The sequence below is a fragment of the Rhea pennata genome, chromosome 6, assembly GCF_028389875.1.
Source record: "Rhea pennata isolate bPtePen1 chromosome 6, bPtePen1.pri, whole genome shotgun sequence".
Lineage (NCBI taxonomy): Eukaryota > Metazoa > Chordata > Aves > Rheiformes > Rheidae > Rhea > Rhea pennata.
Window position 1 is genome coordinate 25,625,868 of NC_084668.1, and position 18,653 is coordinate 25,644,520.

The following is an 18,653-nucleotide window of genomic DNA, read 5'->3' on the forward strand; positions in this document are numbered from 1 at the left end:
AAATTAGTTTGCAAATCTGACCATGAGACTATAAAGAAATTGGGTGAGAACTAAAAGATGATCAGCCATATTGATATGAGTGGACTGAATATTTAGTAAGTATCTCCTGTGATAGCTCTCTTAGAAATGTTTTCAAGGGAAAAATGGGGGCAGTTCATTAGGGCCTAATTCTCCTTTCTTTGAGATCAATAGCAAAATTACCTCAGTGCAGAAGTTTCATGATGACCATGATTAATAAGTAAAGCATCACTAAGAGGCTACTATTTCTATCACTTACTAAAAGAGTCTAGACATTTCCTCTTTATTTCCAATTAAAAAAAAAGCTCAAAAAAAATCTGATGAGATGCACTATTCAGAAGGCCATAGAGTGTCTCTGAAATTCCCATGAAACACTCAATAACTATTTTGTTCTTGTTTATGTAATTTAAATCTACATTCCTCTTTCCTCAAGATAACTGAAATAATGGAAACAGTTATGACAGAAATAGAGACAGTTTAATTTCTAAGGGGAGTTTCACCCACTAGATTTCAATGTGAATTTTCAATACAAGTTCACACAGTGCTCAGAAAGAAAGGTAAGATTTCTTTAGACACTGGGAAGAAAACTTGTCTTTTTCATATCCTTACCAAATTAGTAATATTTAAATAAGTACTATTAGTATGTTTTAGACCAAAAAAGTCCTAAAACAAGTTAGCTAAGAATCAAATAACATAACATAGGATGAATTGCTTGTTTGAATACATTTCCAGCAACGAAGCCCTCATGACAGAGACAAGTTTTATCTCACCAAAACCTAAAAACACTGAAAGGTTTCGTGAAACTGATCAAGTGACAGAACTGAAGTTGCAGAACTACAAGCAATTTATTTCTCATTTTTTACTATTTGGAAATACCTTTTCTAAATCATACAGAATAGAAGAATACAAAGACCACCTTGTGTAACAGGCCTGGCTTACTATATGCTACAGTTAATAACTACCCCACTGCTACACAGTTTTGTCTTGGGAGGGACTCAAAGGTAGGGGAAAAGAGTAAGGCGAATTTTCTTTGAATATAGTATACTTCAATTACTGATCAAGATCATGTTAGCTAAAGTAGCATCAAAGACAGGTAATTAAAGAGTAAAATGTTTGATAGCTTTCTTGAGCTGAATATTATTATGTTACTGAACTGCAGGGGACAGACAAATTTGATTTAAGACTGTTTTGATTGACTTTACAAGAAGCCATGCTCCAGGAGCCTTCAGAGCTGTAGAGGTAGAGGAACTGTAATTGGAAAAAGAGCTATTCAATTTATTAATTTATGTTCTGTTAACTTCAATAGAAAACAAAAAGACAATCCAAAAGACAGTATGCTATCCAGAGTCAAAGCATAACATTAAAGACAACTACATAAAAATCTGGAGGGAGAGGGGAAAAAAAAAAACAAGCCATCAGGTGCGTCCTAGATACTCTTCTCAAACACAGACCTCCTCTCCCCCCCCATAGGGTATAAATCATATTATGCATAAAACAAGAAACAAACTAAGTAGCAATTACTACAACAGATATGAAAAGCACATTACAAAAAAGAAACACACACACACAAAAAAAACCACTAAATAAAGCAATCTCTGAAGAGGCTTCCCTGCAAGGATTGCTGCAACCATGCCTGTCACCTCCTTCCTCCCAGAAAATCCCTCAAGCCCTAGAATTGAAGACAACAGGAAAACAAACTAGTACCATTCCTCAGATCAAGCCCTAAAACCTGGGCTTTACTCCCTCAAGTAAATAAATACAGTTCATTTATTTACTTACAGCAATATTTCTTAAGGTACAATGAACAAAATGCATAATACATGAAACAGCTTAGCCTTGAGTCCTTGATTCCCAGAGCAGTTCTCCAAAAAGCAGGGAACATTGATCCTCACAACTCTCCATTTCCAGATTTCAAAGAATATACAGACATACATATACACACACACAGTTTAAGTGTGCAAGCAGACAACACAGTCGCATATGTGTTTTCTTTAAACTCCACAAAACAAACATTAGTTTAAAAAAAAAAATCAGTGGAAAGATACAGATAAGTTTTTTGAAAAGGAGGGAAATTCAAGAGCATAAACAAATTCATAGACATGAATATCAAGATAATAATTGTTATTCCATTTTATTCTTCATAGTCTAAGCTGATTAACAACAGAGATCAGAAAACAGGTCCTCTGTAGGACATTACCTAGATCCATTATGAAATGTTTTTGTTTTTCTTCCGTAAAAGGCAAACTGATATCAGACTGCTGGTATCACTGACAGTATAGCAGAATAAATGAGATTGTGGTCTGATCATGTATGACAGCCTCAAAATCTGAGTGAAGCAGAAGTTTAATCAGAAAAAAAATTACAAAAAGTTATTATCATTTTTCTCTAATTTTAAACATTTATGGATCACATCCACTAGTACTTGCTCCAGCACAGTGAGTTTCCATGCCAGCGGGACCCAGTGCAGAAAGGAGCCCTAGGAGCAAGCCACAATCACATCTATGTTCACCTCATCCCAACTTCAGTGTGAGCTGGTCCCTAAAACAGTTCTCCTAAAGATTCATGATCATTTATATGAAGTACTGCACGGCTTTAAAACAGACACTTCTCAGACCAAATCAGCCAGCACTCCTGTACATTTCAACAAAATCTATGAGTTAAAGTCTAGCCTGATGATTACCCATGTGAACTTTGCAAGCTGCAGTGTATTCGTTGGGTCTTGCTGCTTTCTTAACAATACACATGGCTTCAAGTATTTTAGGAGTATGAGAATATTTTAAAATTACTCAAAAATCTTAAGTGATAAATCAATAAGCATTAACAACAAAGTCATACTCATTTTTAAAGGTGCACTATCAAGACACTAAACAGCATTGATACTGTCCTATTAACACATTATTCTGCTCCTACTTGTAGTAGATGAGAAACTAATGAAAACATGAACATATCAAGCTAATGGTTTGGCCTCAAGAAAGATGAAGTAATAAAACCAATTAACTTGTAATAACAATATAAATATTCATACATCATATTAACTTCACTGTATTACAGAAAAATACAGAGTAAAATACAATTGCAACTAAATACAATGAAATATCTATTTAGCTTTGAAAAACTGGAAACCAAACAAGCATTAAAACCAGCATAATCCAAGATCAAGCCAAAGTAAGTATTTATTCAGTCTTGTACTTGATGTAATTCATGCCAAAATTAGAACTGCAGGATTAGACCCTTCATCCACTGAATCACTGACTTACTCTAATCAACTATATAATTGAACTATGCTATCCTACATCACCACATCATGCAGAGTGCCATATAGTTAGAAAAATATCTCCATTCTTTTCTGAGAGTTTATGATGAAGCCATGCTTTTTAAATAACATTCTTGTTTTCCTAAGGAAGCATTATCTTCCAGAATATCTTTCTGTAAGGTTTACTGATGAAAGAACCTTTATCAGCCCTATTATTTATTAAAATCATAGTTAAACTAAGCAATAAGTATACATAAGACATTCACTTATCTAAATAAGATTAGAAGTACGGAATATACTTGGATAAATGAGTGATCTTCATGGCAACAACACATGAAGACAACTGAAAGCAAATCAGGCTAACAGGTGGTTTGGAAAAAGAGAGATAAATGAGCACCTACAGTATTTATATACTTTTGTCTTTTAGACTTAGAACTTTTTGTTGCTTTCAGTAGCAAAACTAATGAAATTCCTGCAAGGTATTAAGCACCTAACAGGAACTTTGAGTGTCCTTCACCTAGGCAGTATACATGAATATTATACATATTATTATTATACATGCATATCAACACAGCTCATTAAGTTTAGGGCAGCCAACTTCCTGGAAAAAGCACTTAGCATTTTGGCACATCTGATCCCACTGCATCAGCCTTCTTCTAAATCTTTTCTGGCATTGGTCTAGCAGTGTCTGAGATGACTTTGCCTTTACAGCCCCATTTGATTATTTTCATTTCTTTTTAACATTTACAGTTTATCTACATGTTAATTCTTTCAGTTTTAGTTCCGATTTGATCCCAATTGCTCTACTGACCTGTATGGTCTCTTCTCTTATTTTGCATGAGGTCATATATGCGTATATGTTTTAATGCACAAACAATTCCACAGCTTCAGAGAAGCACAAGGATTGGAGAGGGGGAAATGAAATATGAGTCTGATATGCAGAAATGCTGAGCTATACTCATGGGAAAGAAATAAAGTCTACCTTTCCTTTCACTGGAGTTCTTGTTTACTGCTTCTAAAAACAGATATGAAGATCTGTCATGAACTCATCCAGGTAGAGTGACACCAGGAAAAAAGTGCGACTGTTAATAACACATATATACAATATCATGTATTATACTACTGCACAGAGTTGATACTGTTGAGTGCTTTGACTTCAGTTCTACATACTAATATGTTTGAATAGTCTACCCTTAAATTAATTTCATTTTCTACAATGTTTGTATAACAGCATCCCAAATCTTCACACTGAATTAAGAAAGGCAGTAATTTTAAGTTTAGTAACAGGAAACACAGGCTCACCTTTTTTTTTTTTTATCAGTTCCACCACAAAGGGTAGGGAGAAAAAGAACATATACGGCAGTAGCTTCCCCTTTTGCAGGTTCTGACTTTTTCCACAGTCTAACCAGAAAGGCCCTTCCAAAAGTAGAGATTTCCAACAACCTTGCCCCCACCCCCCAAAGCATTAAGAAATTCCAGAAACATAGCAAAACTTGTACATAAAGTGTCCCATACAAGCTACTTAGGACAGAAGGAAACCAGAAGAGCTACTCTACTTTAAATCATCATAGACTTACTACAGTAGAGATGTTCCATCAAATGAGTGTTTCCAAATTATTTCTGGAATCTCTCTGGCTTCATTTCCACAGTAAAAGCTGTGAGGAATATAATACAACCAGATCAAAGAGTTCAAAACCATGTTATGCAAAATTATACCCCTTCTTATCCTATGTTCCCACATTCCACCACCACTAAAGTGATGACTGGAAAAATCCAAAACCTCTTTTCCCAGAAGCATATAAGAACTCACAAGGAAATTACAGGCCATAGAACAACTAGTTTCATGTCTATATCATGAGAAATATTTACAAATGGCTGAGGAAAAAAAAAGTTGAAAGTGTTTATTTAGCTATAAACTTCAGGTAGGTTAGCTGAGTGATTATCCCACTCAAATAAAGTTTACCAGCCTTAACAACAAGTGTTCAATATAGCAGAAAAACTATCTTAGTTCTCAAAAAGATTTTTTTTTCTTTTAATTCAAACTGCTGAACAACTAACTACCTAGAGATACACTTAAAAAAAAAAAAAAAAAAAAAAAAAAAAAAAAAAAAAAAAAAAAAAAAAAAAAAGGAGGGAAAGAAATGGAAGACCAGAGCTTGCGTAACCCCTTTTTGATAATCAAAGGAGTTTGGATACTGAGTGCTTACTCTATAGGTTAACTAAGAGATTAGCTAGGTTCATAAATAAATAAATAAATAAATAAATAAATAAATAAATAAATAAATAAATAAATAAATACATACATACATACATACATACATACATACATACATACATACATACTACCAACCTGCTGATGCCATGAAGCCTTCTCAATTAATTCTTTCCTAGAGGAACCTAGGCATTTTAAGCACTTCCTCAGACTAATGCCGAAATCATGCAGGACTGTGTATTCTAAGTGTATAAGCCCCCACACCTGGTAAGTGCCCAAAAGCACAAGTGGAAACTAGAGAAAACTGATCATAACATCAGCATAGGCCCTACTGAAAAAGCGTGGGCAGACTCCCTTTGCAGCCTGTCCTTGAAAGCGGGTCTCTTTGGTGCTCGCTCAGGCAGCTCTTGTTTGCCCCAAGGCCACTCCAAGCCACAAGGAGCCAGCAGCAAATGCCCCCCACCTGGGCACCCTGTGCCCAGCACACCCAGTGCTCACTTACAACTGACAAAGCAGCTACAGCAGGTGCACCTGGGATAGCCACCAGGTGTTGTGCATCCATGAGAAAACGGCATGGCAATGCCCACCGCCATGAGCGAGAGCTCCCAGCAGGCTAGGGGGGCTGTGGAGGACAGGGGGCCTGGCTATGTGGTCAGCCAGGTGACCTTGTAGGTCTGGCCCCTGTCTCAGCACAGCTGCAGAGAGGCAGTTACGCTCCTCTGTGAGACCTAGGGGCTATCACTAGCAATTTTTGTCACGTTCTGCAGCTCTGGCCTTTCCAGTGGTTCTCCTAGTACTGCCCAGGAAGAGCAGCATGGAGGGATGTAGAACAGAGCACATGGAGCCCTTGGATGACTCTGGACAAACGCCCTGCTCTGCAATCCTGACTTCCTCCAGGAATTTCTGTTTCCAGCAGACCCTTCTAAGACGTGAGCAGAAGCAGCGTTACCTAAGGAGGTCTGAGGAAATCTCACACCCCAGTCAGAAACTGCTCTCTCAGGAGAAATGGCAAGAGGTGAGGGGACCTCTGCACCCCGCAGCAGAGGCAGCCTGTCAACAAGGAGGTGCAGGTGCCAGTGGGCTGCGAGAGCCCAGCTCCTGCCTCTGGCGAGTCCCTGCTGGGCACGGGGGCTAGTCCGCTCTGGCAAGCGGATCTGGGGATAATTGTAACGTTCCTTCATGTGTCACCATTCTTTTTATGTAAACCTACTGATTCATACTCACAATTTCAAGTTACTCTACATTTTGCCTCATGGAATAGTGTGTCCTTTGTGCAAAGCACATTAAAGCAGTCTATATTTCTTTACTATTTCAATTATCTTTTGCATTCCCTCTGGTACTTTCTAGTCACAGTTTAGTGCACAGCAAAAAAAAAATGTTTTAACTCATTTCTTCTGCATTACATGGAATTGTCTTCTTAAAAACTATTATTTTTGCTTGCAATGTTTCATCACTACTCTTTAAAAAGCAAACTCTGTCTTTGCTAAGAGGTAGTGCTAAAATGAATACAGCGCTTGTTTGGTGTCTGCTTCTCAAGTGCTGCTGAATAACACAGCTTCTAAGTGCTTCCCATTTGCAGAACTGAACCTCCCAGGACTCTCAGTTTCAATGCTTTAACTGCTCTTTAAAATTGAAAGAGACATGCTGTTAATATTGATGGTACCAAACAGTTACCATGTGTAATAAAATTTGGCTCTGATGTGTTCATGACCTTCTATATAAACAGCCCTGGGAACTCCCAGACTAAAATGCTTACACCAATAAGCAGGAAACTTTGTAATATTACAATATAATAGCAGGAGAAAATGGATACTCTTAACTCACTAAGAGTTCTAGTTAAAAAAAAACCCAATACTTATACATAAGCGTTCCAGGATTTTTAAAATTTAGTCTAAAGGCTTGTGTTTGCATTAGCTGTAGTCCAGTTGGCCTACACTTGGAAAGGTATTACAGAGGAGAGGCCAGAAGAACAAGGAGAGCTCAGTCTGTCTTTTGATTTGATTTTAATTACAGTAATTTGGTTAATTTTGCTTTTTAAAGACTGACTTGTCTTTAAATGGAAAAATCATTTCTGATTATCTTGTACTGCATTTTCTCCAGCTTATAAGAACACATATCTTAGCATGATTCCTAATATTTTTCTTTCTTTTCTCCTCACTTCATTAAAACATTTACCCAACTGATAAGCTGTTTTTCTTCTTTTACATTTTTTTAAATTCAAAATTTATCATTAATCCTTAAAAAAAGAGTACCACTATTGGAGTAACCCTGACATATTTTGCTGATAGAATAAGCCCTAAGGCCATATTTTAAAACTTAATCTGACAGTTCAATTCATAAGTCAACTGCATTATAGGAGAAAGAGTTTTAGAATAGCTCCTAGAAAGAAAGTATGTATCGCTACATATTCCATTCATGGTTTCAAATCCTCAGCAGCACTAACTCAATGGGGATTTGTAAATGATTTAAAATACTTAATAGTAAACTCATATATTTTACAAATTGTCATATAGTTACAAAAACTCACTTTCATCAGATGCCTTTGCAATGTAGTTAATAATGCTTTTTATCTCATGTTTGAAATCATGCAACTTTTGAATAAAGGGCATATGACATTCACCTAAAACATTCTATACGCTAAATATTTGTTAATTCCCTGATGCTGTAAGCCTCCATAATGTTTGTACAGTCACTGCTAAGCTTCATAAATAAAATTACTGTGAGACATCACAAAGTTAGTTATTTCTTAGTGTTTAGTATTAACAAAAACTGACATGACAACAGTAATAGTCACCAGAATCATGGAAAAGCCCCAACCTATTATTTGATTTCATTTTTAGTATTTTTTTTTTCTCTTTAGAAAAATAAACATGTAATTGTAACTCTGAAAATGCTCCTGCAAGTCATTTACAAACTTTCTAAACTGAGGGGGCTTTATATGAGAGCAGGGGGCTGCCAGCATAAAGCACATCACAGGACATTACCTGATTTCAATCACTAAACTCCCGTTAATGTTAGTAGTGGCTAACAATACTTTGTGTACAAGCAGGCAATCCAATTTGTACTAGTTAGTAGAGAGACTAATTTCAGCTGGTATTGGATCAGGTTCAAAAAAAAAAAAGAAAAGATGAAGATAGTGAATTAAATTTCCCATTCCTGTTATGTTTTCTGTAAAGTAGCTAATAATAGGGAAATAGCTTTACCTCTTTTTAAACAAGTTTGTTAATTTCAAAAACAAGCAGAAATTAAGCTAGAGATGTTTGTCTGGCCTAACATAATAAAAGGCCTTTTCTAACCAAGTGAGAAGCATCAATGTAAACATTCTCTTCTACAGACAAAAGAGTCGCCCCTTTTCCTCCAACTCCATCTGTCAGCCTGACAAAGTGTGCTGGTGGTGCTTCTTTAACCTGACGGTTCATTAAACACTTCTGTCATCGGTGGTGATGCTGACAAAAATCATATCACCATATTTATTAATTTTTAAAGTACTGTATTATAAACCTACAATAATCTGAAATGGAACAGCTGTCCCTTCTTTATGCACGCATAGCCAAGCTTCCTTAGGGCTCTTTACTATCAACTATTAAATTAGAAAGGCCTCCTCTTAATGATGCACAATGGTTATATACGCGCCAGGTAACAGAAGATAAACTGTGCTAAGTCAGAAACATAACAGAAAGCAGATCCCTCATTTTATTATCAAGCAAAACTTTCATTAAAGTTACAAGGTCTAAAGTTGCTTTTGCACTAGAATTAATCACAAGCAACTCAAATGAAAGCAGTAAAGTTTCAACCGATATAATTACAGGGTAAACTTGGCTTAGGACTTACCCTTCCACTGCAGCTACTGTACTTAGGGCTTAAATAAACAATGAAGTTTATTATTTATAGTATTTTAATCTAACGAAGACTAGAAGCCAGACAAAATTATAATACAAACAGCAGAATGGCAACTGCAAAGATTGTTATTCAGTATTCTCTGCAGGTGATACAGAGAATAACCTGTGTAAAGTAACTGGGCTTTTTTTACAGGGAAGTAAACACAAGAACAAACACTTTGGAAAAAAATAATACAATCCCCTAAGACTAGAAAATGCCCTGCCATTTCTAGTGGCCTTCTCACCTCCAAAAAGAGCTATCTGGAGCTACCTGGAGACTCTGGAAACAAGCAGGCAGCAGCTGTTATAAAGAGAGATCAAACTGTTGCACAACCAAACCAAGTATCTTTCAATCTGTTCAGCCACTTGGGACTACTGAGAACGTCTTCAACCTCACCACCAGCAGGAGTTATTTTGGAAACAGTACTGTTTCAGAAGGAAAGGTCATACACAAAAGTAAGATAGTAAGAGAAAGCATACAATGGAGAGGGGAAATAAGAAAGCAAGAAAGCAACCTTAGAATTTATTAAAGGTGAGCCAACATTTAAACATTTTACTCAGAATATCAAACCCTTTTTAAGAAGCTCTGTTCTCTCCCTTTGAACTCTATGTATTGGAAACCTCTTTCAGTCTAGATCTGTGACGTGCCTATCATTTTTCTCTGGCTGACAAATAAATAAATGTCCTGCCCAAAATGCACTTAGCCTGGCTCTCCTGTGTTTAAGCGAAAAAATAATCCAATCCTAATTTTCAAGTGTCTTCCTTGCCTGGTTTGTTATCGAGTCATAAACTTTATGCTAATTATTACTGTTGTTATCCTAAAACAAAGTTAGACATCGGGCAATGGTTATTCCCAGACTTCTTAATTAAAGACACAGATCTCCGAGCTTTCTGTGGCTTTCCAGGGTCCTAACATATGAAATCTGGAGTTCTGTGGTTCTTATTTTTCTGAGGAACCTTAAATGGATGACAGTGTCTAATACTGGGACCAATGCCTACGATCGAGACAGAGTAGTGAATTTCGAGCTAAGGAAGTGAATGCGTTGTTCTGCGTTAACATGCGTTCAGAAGAAGGAAGCTGCGTCCCTGCTGAAGTCAAAGCGGTTTTTTGCTCTGAGGCCAGAATTGCATTTTCATGATGCAAGCTGAAGCCCCTAGAAAAGTTGAGGTTGTGGAAATTCCTTGTAGGAGAATAAAAGGCCTGGTTATATCGCTCCTGGGAAAAGGCTGGAAAATACTTGCCATGTGGTCTGAGTGGGCATGTGCACAGCTGCAAACACACGCTCTTCGGAAGACAACGACATTATGTCAGCAGTAGGCAGGCAGGGAACGCTAAGTGAGACAAGGACTTAAAGTCATATTATTGGGAAGCTCGTGGGCATTTTTTAAGCTTTGCTTCAGGGGATTCCAAAGCACCTTCTGAACATGACTGAAGGCGCCTGAGACCCCTGCGAAACCCAGACGCGCAACCGCGCCAGTGGGCGCGGGACGCGGAGCTGGCTCCCACCTCGTGGCCGCCCCGTGGGCCACTGCCCGGGGAGCGCCCGGCCCAGGGGCTCCTACCTGGTAGGCGTCGGGGATGTTGACGGTCTCGCCGTGCTCGGCCACGTACCCAATGATGCCCTTGCCCCAGGGCACCTGCACCTCGCTGCTGTTCTCGGTGGAGCCGCAGGGCAGGAGCGGGGTGCCGGCGTGCACGTCGAAGAACTTGGAGACGAGGCTCTTCTTGCCGGCGGCGGCGCCCTCCACGAGGAAGAGGGACCCGCGGTCGGCATCCACCATGAGGCAGACGAAGATGAGGATCTTGTAGCTGAGGCTGGTGAGGTCCAGGTCGTTGGAGATGTCCTTGACCAGCTCCAGGAAGAACTGGCGCTCGTTGTGCTCCTTGAGGTAGCGCTTGCAGTCTAGGGCGGGCGGCGGGTACTGGGGCAGGCTCACGCGGGACTCGAGCAGCGCGCTGAGGATGTGCGCCGTCGTGGGGGGCAAGGAGCTGGCCTTGCGCAGCAGCGCCCGCCGCCGCGCGCTGCTCAGCGGCTCCTGCGCCCGCGCGTGCACGTGCTCGTCGTAGGTGCGGTTCACGGGGATGGCCTTGGAGCGGGCGAAGCTCCTGCGCAGCTCCTTCTGCGAGGCTCGCCGCTGCAGCCCGCCGCCGGGCCCGGGGCCGCCCGCGCTGCCCCAGCCGCCGCCGCCGCCGCCGCGCTGCTCCTCCGACGGGCCGGGCGCGGAGCTGGGCGCCGCTTTCGGGAGCGAGTTTTTCCTCTCCAGCCACTTCTCCACCAGCTCCGGGTGCCTCTCTAGGAAACTTTCCACCGCCGCCACGTCGAGGTCGGCGTCGGCCGCCATGGTGCCGGCGGGCAGCGGCGGGCTCAGGGGGGCATGCTGCGAGCCGCCGCCCGCCCCGACGGCCGCCGCGGCCGGGGTGCCCGCGCCCCCGCCACCGGCCGCCGCCTTCCGCGGGGCGCGCCTTCTGCTCGCCCCGCCTCTGCCCTGTGTCCTCCTTTCCTGCCCCCGGCCACACTCGTTTATTATTATTATAGGTGTTTTTCTGATTCCCGGCTCCGCGCCCTCCTCCCGCCGGGAGCTGCCGCGGCGCCCGCGGAGAGGCGCGGGCAGCGCTCGGGCAGCGCCTGCTGCCAAGTGCCGCTGCCGCTGGCGGCTGCGTAGCCCCGCCGCGGACACGGGGGAGGAGGGAGGACGCGTGAGCCGCGCGGGGAGGCAGCGGGGGGCGGGGGAGGAGGAGGAGGAGGGGGGAAGGAGGGATCGCAAATGCCGCTGGCGGGGGGGGGGACGACACAGCCGCCTCCCTCCCGCCGGCTGGAGCAGCCGCCCCGACGGCGGCGGGTCGCCTGGGGCCGCCGGCGGCCGCGGGAGCGACGGCTCCGCGCTGCGGGCTCCTCGCTGAAGACCCTCGGGGCGAGTGCGCGGTGAGGGGGCTGCGCGCGAGGGCCGCGGGCAGCGCTGCGCGGCGCTGCGCGGGGGGCTTGCGAGCCGCGCGGCGGGGGTCTCCATCGGGGGGTCTAGCAGAGAGATCGGGGAGGAAACGTCAGGGCTGCTGCTGAAGCGGTGTGATTTTTGCAGCTACTTTATCACTTTAGAAGACAGAAGGGATAAACGCACTTTCTTTTTTAAGCCCGAAAAACAAGTGAATTCCGCTCGTGAATCGCTGAGTTGACGCTCGCTGCCTTTCCCGTGCGGTGAGGCGCCGTGCCCCGTTTGCCCGCGGGGCCGAGAGCGGGCTGCCTCCGCGACCCCGGCCGCTTTCCGCAGCGGCGGCGCGGTGCGCGCCGGCGGGGAGCCCCGCGCGGCTCCGCGGGAGCGGGCGGCAGCGCCGACGCGCCGCTCGGTGCCTCCTCCTGCGGCATCAGCTGCCAGACGGAAAGCGGCCGCATCCAGCGAGGCAGACGGGCCGGGGATATTTTTATGCGCACGTGGAGCACGTTTCATTGCTAAATCGATGTCTACGCGTAAGTGATTGAAAAACGGGAGCCACGGACCTTAACACGTGAAAAATGTCTTTCATGCGCTAACCGAAGCCTGAATGAAGGCGGCTTCAGAAACTCATGAATGGGAGCGTCGGCGCCTGGGAGAACACCCGGGCAGCCCCGCGCGGGGCGGGCACGGAGCGCCCCAGCGCCTCCGCGGAGCGCGCCCGCAGCGCGCGGGCGGCCGCGGCGCGCAGCCCCGCACCGGCGCCAGCTGCGGGGCCTCCCGCGGCCGGGCAGCGCCCGCGCACCAAGCAGCGCGCCGCAGCGCGGGGCGGCGCTCGGCGCTCGGGCAGGCACCGCGCGTCTGCCGGCGGCGGCGCGCAGGCGCGGCGGCCTCGGCCGCCCCCGCCTCTGCCGAGCCGCCCCCCCGCGCCCGCCGCGGCACCAGCGCCCTCGACGGGCACCCGGCCGCCCAGGGTCACTGCTCACCGCCTGGCCTGTCCCGTGATACTTGTTTTTTTCCTCTTTTCTTTCATTTTTTTGGCAACACTGCACTCCCACGTAGGAATGACATAAACTCCAAACGCCAGGCAGGCACAGACCCCAGTCTTCGTGTAAGGGTACTGATCGTCTACAGGTACAATTGCCTGAAATAATATTTACCGTCTCTCTATAGGAAGGTTTGGTCTGAGCATTCACACCAGTGTTTTACTCCAAAATGCTTACTGTGCTGCAGTTATGTTTATAGACACTTAAAGATTTTTTTTTCTTTTTATAAGCCTAAGTATAAACAAGCTTTTCCCTTATAATTTCATCATAAAGCCTTGTGGCAACTTTACAGCTTATCTGCTGCATTTTATAAGAACAGGCTTTCATGACAGCAAAAATCTGCACATTGACAGTCTCTCAAATAGCAGAATCAAGACTGAAGTAAGTAAAAACTGCTTGTCCCTATTGTATAAACTACAGTGAACATTTTACTGTAACACCTTACTTAAAAATAACTCATTCATGAGGAGGTTTTAGGAGGACTGTAATCACCTTCATCAATCTGTGGTGAAAATACCTATTACTAATACCAGTCACTTGAGCTAGTGGGCCTTCATTCGTTCCGCACATAAAAGCGTATGGATACCTGAATATATTTGCCTGAACTGGAGAAAAAAATCCACAACTATGAAAGATTCATGGCTGGCAGATGCTGTTTTAATATACAAAGGAACACTAGTAATACCATGAGTGGACTTACATGTTTAAAACAAAAAGGTCATAGGTATTCAAATACCTCCTCATGATTCCTTCAGACCATGATTACTGAAAGGTTACTTGTCCCCTAAAAATATCAGATATTCCCAGTCCCATCATCCTTCTGCAGTGTTCTTTTAAAATAAGTTGTCTGTCATTTACCGAATACCTTTATTCTCAGCAGATGTGCTGAGGTTTTTTATTTTTTCCCTCCCAAAGAAAAACTTCATCTTGCTGGCAGCTCTGATACTTACAGGCAGCTTCCTATTTGCATAGCAATACACGTAGCCACGACTGAACAACTGCAGTAGTTTCAGTGAGTGTTCTGATAGCTAGTTGCAGAATCAGGCAGATCTCCTTACAGAAAGGAACGGTGTTTTCTATAGTACACTCCACAAAGACCTCTGAAATATGTAACACCATATAAATAATGCTCACCTCCGGATTTTGTTTATTAGGAGGATTTAGCATCTTAAAACATAACTTTATTTGATTTTGCTAAGGCCAGTCCCCAATGAACAATTAACATCAAAAAAACTAAAACTTCAGATAAGAGCTACTCAAACTTCAAAACATTTTTCACTGACATTACAATTGATGCTGCAATGTTTCAGGAGGAGGTTGCTTTTTTCAAGTATGCAATAAGATCAGCTCTCTCATTTTGCTTTTTAATGCCAGCAAATATCATTTTTGTCCCAGGAATGTATTTCTTGGGGTTTTCCAAATACTCCATCAGTGTACTTTCACTCCAGGTAACACCTGAAAAACAAACACTCTGTAAGACCTGCCCCACGCTCTATAAGACCTGCCCCAAACCTTATACCAAGGGTCTCAGATTTAAAGTATGGTATTCCTGATCATAATGTGTCTAGAATCCAAGAGGAAAGGGAGAGTGAATAACACTCTCATAACATATTTTTTTCAACATTTCATTTATCTTTTAGTATCCATTTAATGCACAATTTATACATTGCCTTTGAGTCACTTTAATAGCTTGATCATATAATACCTTTGCATCTTGGAGAGTTGCAATTCTTTGTACCATTCACATAAAACATAGCTATATATTACTTTTAAATTACGTAAGCATCTTTGTAATTCCAATATCCAGAATATCCAACTTTAATTTCATTCAAGTATTGAAATGAGAATCTACATATTAAGTTCATCAAGGGTGTGCTTAACTGAAGGGCCTTAGAAAAAGGGTTATTAATGGCCACTTTCTGAATTTTCTTGACAGAAGATGAAAGAAAGCATTATTGTTTCCTTCTAACCCTGCTAAATCCTATTTCTATCAACAGAAGTCTACCAAGTACCAATAGTACTGAAGACTACTGAAGTATCTAATAATAAACCCAAGTTCATCCTCTGTTCTTAAGTCCTGCCATTTTCTAAAGTGGATTTAGATATCACATTGTTGGCTCCCTTTAAAATACTTATACTATCATCTGTATTATTTGTTCATTAAATATTTAAAGAGAAAAAACAGTCAATACATGGCTTTTTGTGAGAGAATTTGCAGTATAAAGCAAATGTTACAAAAAATCTCCCGGAAATCATAGCTAAATCAAAGAGTCAGTGAATTCTGAAACACCTCTGTAACTGAAAACAGGACTGTAATTAATAGGTCGATTCAAAAACTATAAATAAACAAATCAAAACCCCAAATAAGGAAAACCCCCAGATTAGCATACAGAATTATTTTTAGATGTTTCACTGCTTTTCAGGATTATCTGTACATTATGACAGACACTATATAATGTCTGTACATTGTATGACAAGTCATAATATTTTAATCGATCACAGTATTTTGTCAAATGTTCTTGAGTAAAACTGCAGCACAGCACAACGTCAGTAGAGGGCAGTGAGCAGCAAACAAAATCTAAAAGCACTCTTAAAAATCTGTGCATTGATATTACAAAATTCTGAACTGCTTTTTTTTTTTTTTTAATTTAGACACTGAGTAATGTTCCTTCTGAAAGTATAGCTAGATTCATCTGCACTATTGCAATGTAGATGGTTGCAAAAGTAATTCTTGAGAATATGGTTTTCTATTGTACCTCTCAAGAAAAAAGCCTTTCCATATACTTTCATATATTTTCCCTCCAGCACTGCACCGCATTCATTGTCACTTGTTAGTTTTACCTTTGTTCTTGTTAGAATCTGAGTAAGAAAATCCTGCAGCTTGTCCTGTTTTGCGGCCAAACAAACCCCAAAGATTTGGGCCTGTCTTGTGTTTCCCACCTTTTTCAACTGTGTGGCACTGAGAACATTTCTGAATAAAGAGCTTCTTGCCTTTTTCAACATCACCCATTTTGATCTATGTCAAAAAATAGAAAAGAGAAATTTACACAACGATACAGAAAGGATCACTGTTGCTCATCATATCTCCTTAACAGCTTTAGAAAATATTTGTCTTGCACTGCAATAAAAATTAAATTCCTAAAACAAATAAATTTGATTGAGAATTATAAGTCTAGGCTTGGGTAAGACTCTGTTCAAGCTGCACAGTCTCTTATTAATTCATCTGATTATTGATGGTCATTCATTAATTCTTTACAAAGTTGTCCAAGATACAATTAGGAAAAATCACCATGAGTATTTTTGCTGCATCTCACAGAATTACAGAATTTGCATCATAACTTCAGAGGATAAGGTAGCTTTAAGTCACTTTTGCTTTTCTAGAGCTACTCAGATGGTAAGGGAAAATGTTCATGTATTTTTGTCCAGAGGACCTATCTGAAATACAGCAGCATCTCAGGATTTTCCCGTGGAATGGCCCTATGACATATCCAGAATATCCCTTACTCCGATGCTTTACTCCAGTATACCCTCTCATACTTGTGAAAGTATCTTTTGAAAGCAGCAAGAAACTACCACCACACTGCAGACATGAAAATTCGTAAGGATTATTCCAGGTTAGAAATACAACTTCAAGGAGTCCTTTATAATAACCCAGTCCTGACTTTATAGCAAGGCGGCACAAAGGGATGCAAAACTTAAACGTCTTCCAATACACAAAGCATATTAATCCGACCTTAAAAATATTTGATGAAGATCCTTAACATCTACTGATTAGCAGCTATCACCTATGACCCCCGGCAACCCCCAGTGGCCCCCGGGCACTGCCAGGCCGGGGACCGCCCGGCGGTGCCCCGCAGCCACCTGCCCCAACCCGCGGACCCTCGCCGCTCCCGAGCCCCCTCAGCCACCGCTTCGCACTCGGCCAGAGGCAGGGCAGGCGTCGTCAGAGTGCCGTCCAATCCCGGGCAGGCTGACTCGGCACGTTCTCTGCTGATTGGCCGGAGCGGCCCACGGGGCGGAATTAAGCGCGGCGCCGTTTTTCTGGCGGGATCCCGAGGTGGCGGGTAGGCTGCGTGCTCCCAACGATCCCAACGGCGGTTGCCGCGCGGGCGGAGGGCGCGGCATGGCGGCCCCGGGAGTGGTCCCGCCCTCGGCGGCCTCCCTCCCCGTACCGAAATGCTTGCTTTTCATACTAAATTGCTTTAGGTCCTAATCATGCAGTGCCAAGAAGATACGGTATAAGCAGTGAGGAGTGCTCAGAAAAGACACGTAACCCTAAAAAGCTGTTACCAATGTGTTGTACCTTTAAGCTCAATTTTCACTACAGGCTTCCCGTTGCTCTGTAAAGAAGGAACTTGCATTATATTTTCCTGAGTAATCCTTCACGTGGCACCAAAACCAGTGACTGTATCCAAAATATATTCCTCCGAAAATACTCATTTACCTACATTACACTCTGAAATGAAGTGCTGCTTCTGCACTCCACACATTCACAAATGCCACTTCCCAAATCACTGCCCCTACTGTGCAGAGCTCAAAATGCTGCCTCTCTCAGATGTTCAGGTCTTCAATCCTTGCCTCTGTGAGACTGCTGATACAAACAAGGTAATCTGGTAGGACAACTACATTTGTAGGCCTGAAAGAGGCCGGGAGGAGGGATTTCTGCACATCTGTTTGTGGAAAGAAAAAACATACAGAATCTGCACACCCAGATCATCTGATTTCTTTATTTCGTGCAATGAAAACTTCCGTCTTTAGGTGCAGAATTTATTTTTGAACCCAACTGCTGTGATGAACTGTTTAGTCTGCAGTCTTTATGCTTTTTTCTAGTTGTGTGCAATACTTTTTGCCACAATTATTTTTCCTGGATATTTTTTGTAGTGGTAGTCTCACAAAACACACCCGGTTCCCTCAGCCTCTGCAGGCCCAAAGTTCACCAGACGCATGTTCAGCCCCACTGATGTCTATCACAGCAGAGATCCTGAAAACGGTCCCCTTGGGGAGGAGCTGTCTCACTACGACACTGCTGTTCCTTTGCAGGGAGTGGGTCACCATTTAGTGTGGTGGGCTCTCTGATTTAAAGACACCCGTTAAAAAACTGTAATTACCGTAGCACAGATGTGTGCAGGCAATGCTGACACCAAACCATCCCAGGACATGGACTCTGGCTCAGGGATAGCAGGAGCTAAAGGGAGCCCCGGCCCCGAGCGCTGCCTCTCGGTTTGTTTCTCCCTAGTCCTTTCCGGATACCCGCGCCCTGCTGCGGCGCCGCTCCCCGCTAGCAGACGCCCGCCGAGAAGCAGGGGGCGCCGAGCCGC

At 42.8% G+C, this 18,653-nt stretch overlaps 2 protein-coding genes across 2 annotated transcripts in view; both read right to left on the minus strand.

Moving 5' to 3' along the window:
• Positions 1-11,704, minus strand: part of PDE11A (phosphodiesterase 11A) — a 135,347-nt gene extending 123,643 nt beyond the window's left edge. The window contains exon 1 of the mRNA XM_062578158.1: positions 10,925-11,704. Within this exon, the coding sequence (XP_062434142.1) occupies positions 10,925-11,704 (780 nt within the window). The remainder of the gene's footprint in view (positions 1-10,924) is intronic.
• Positions 11,705-14,641: 2,937 nt separating this feature from the next.
• On the minus strand, positions 14,642-16,345 carry LOC134141770 (cytochrome c, somatic-like). Its single transcript, XM_062578159.1, has 2 exons — positions 16,177-16,345; positions 14,642-14,790 (listed from the first exon to the last, which is right to left on the minus strand). The coding sequence occupies exons 1-2, from the start codon at positions 16,343-16,345 to the stop codon at positions 14,642-14,644; spliced, it is 318 nt and encodes a 105-aa protein (XP_062434143.1).
• Between the last annotated feature and the right edge of the window lie 2,308 nt (positions 16,346-18,653).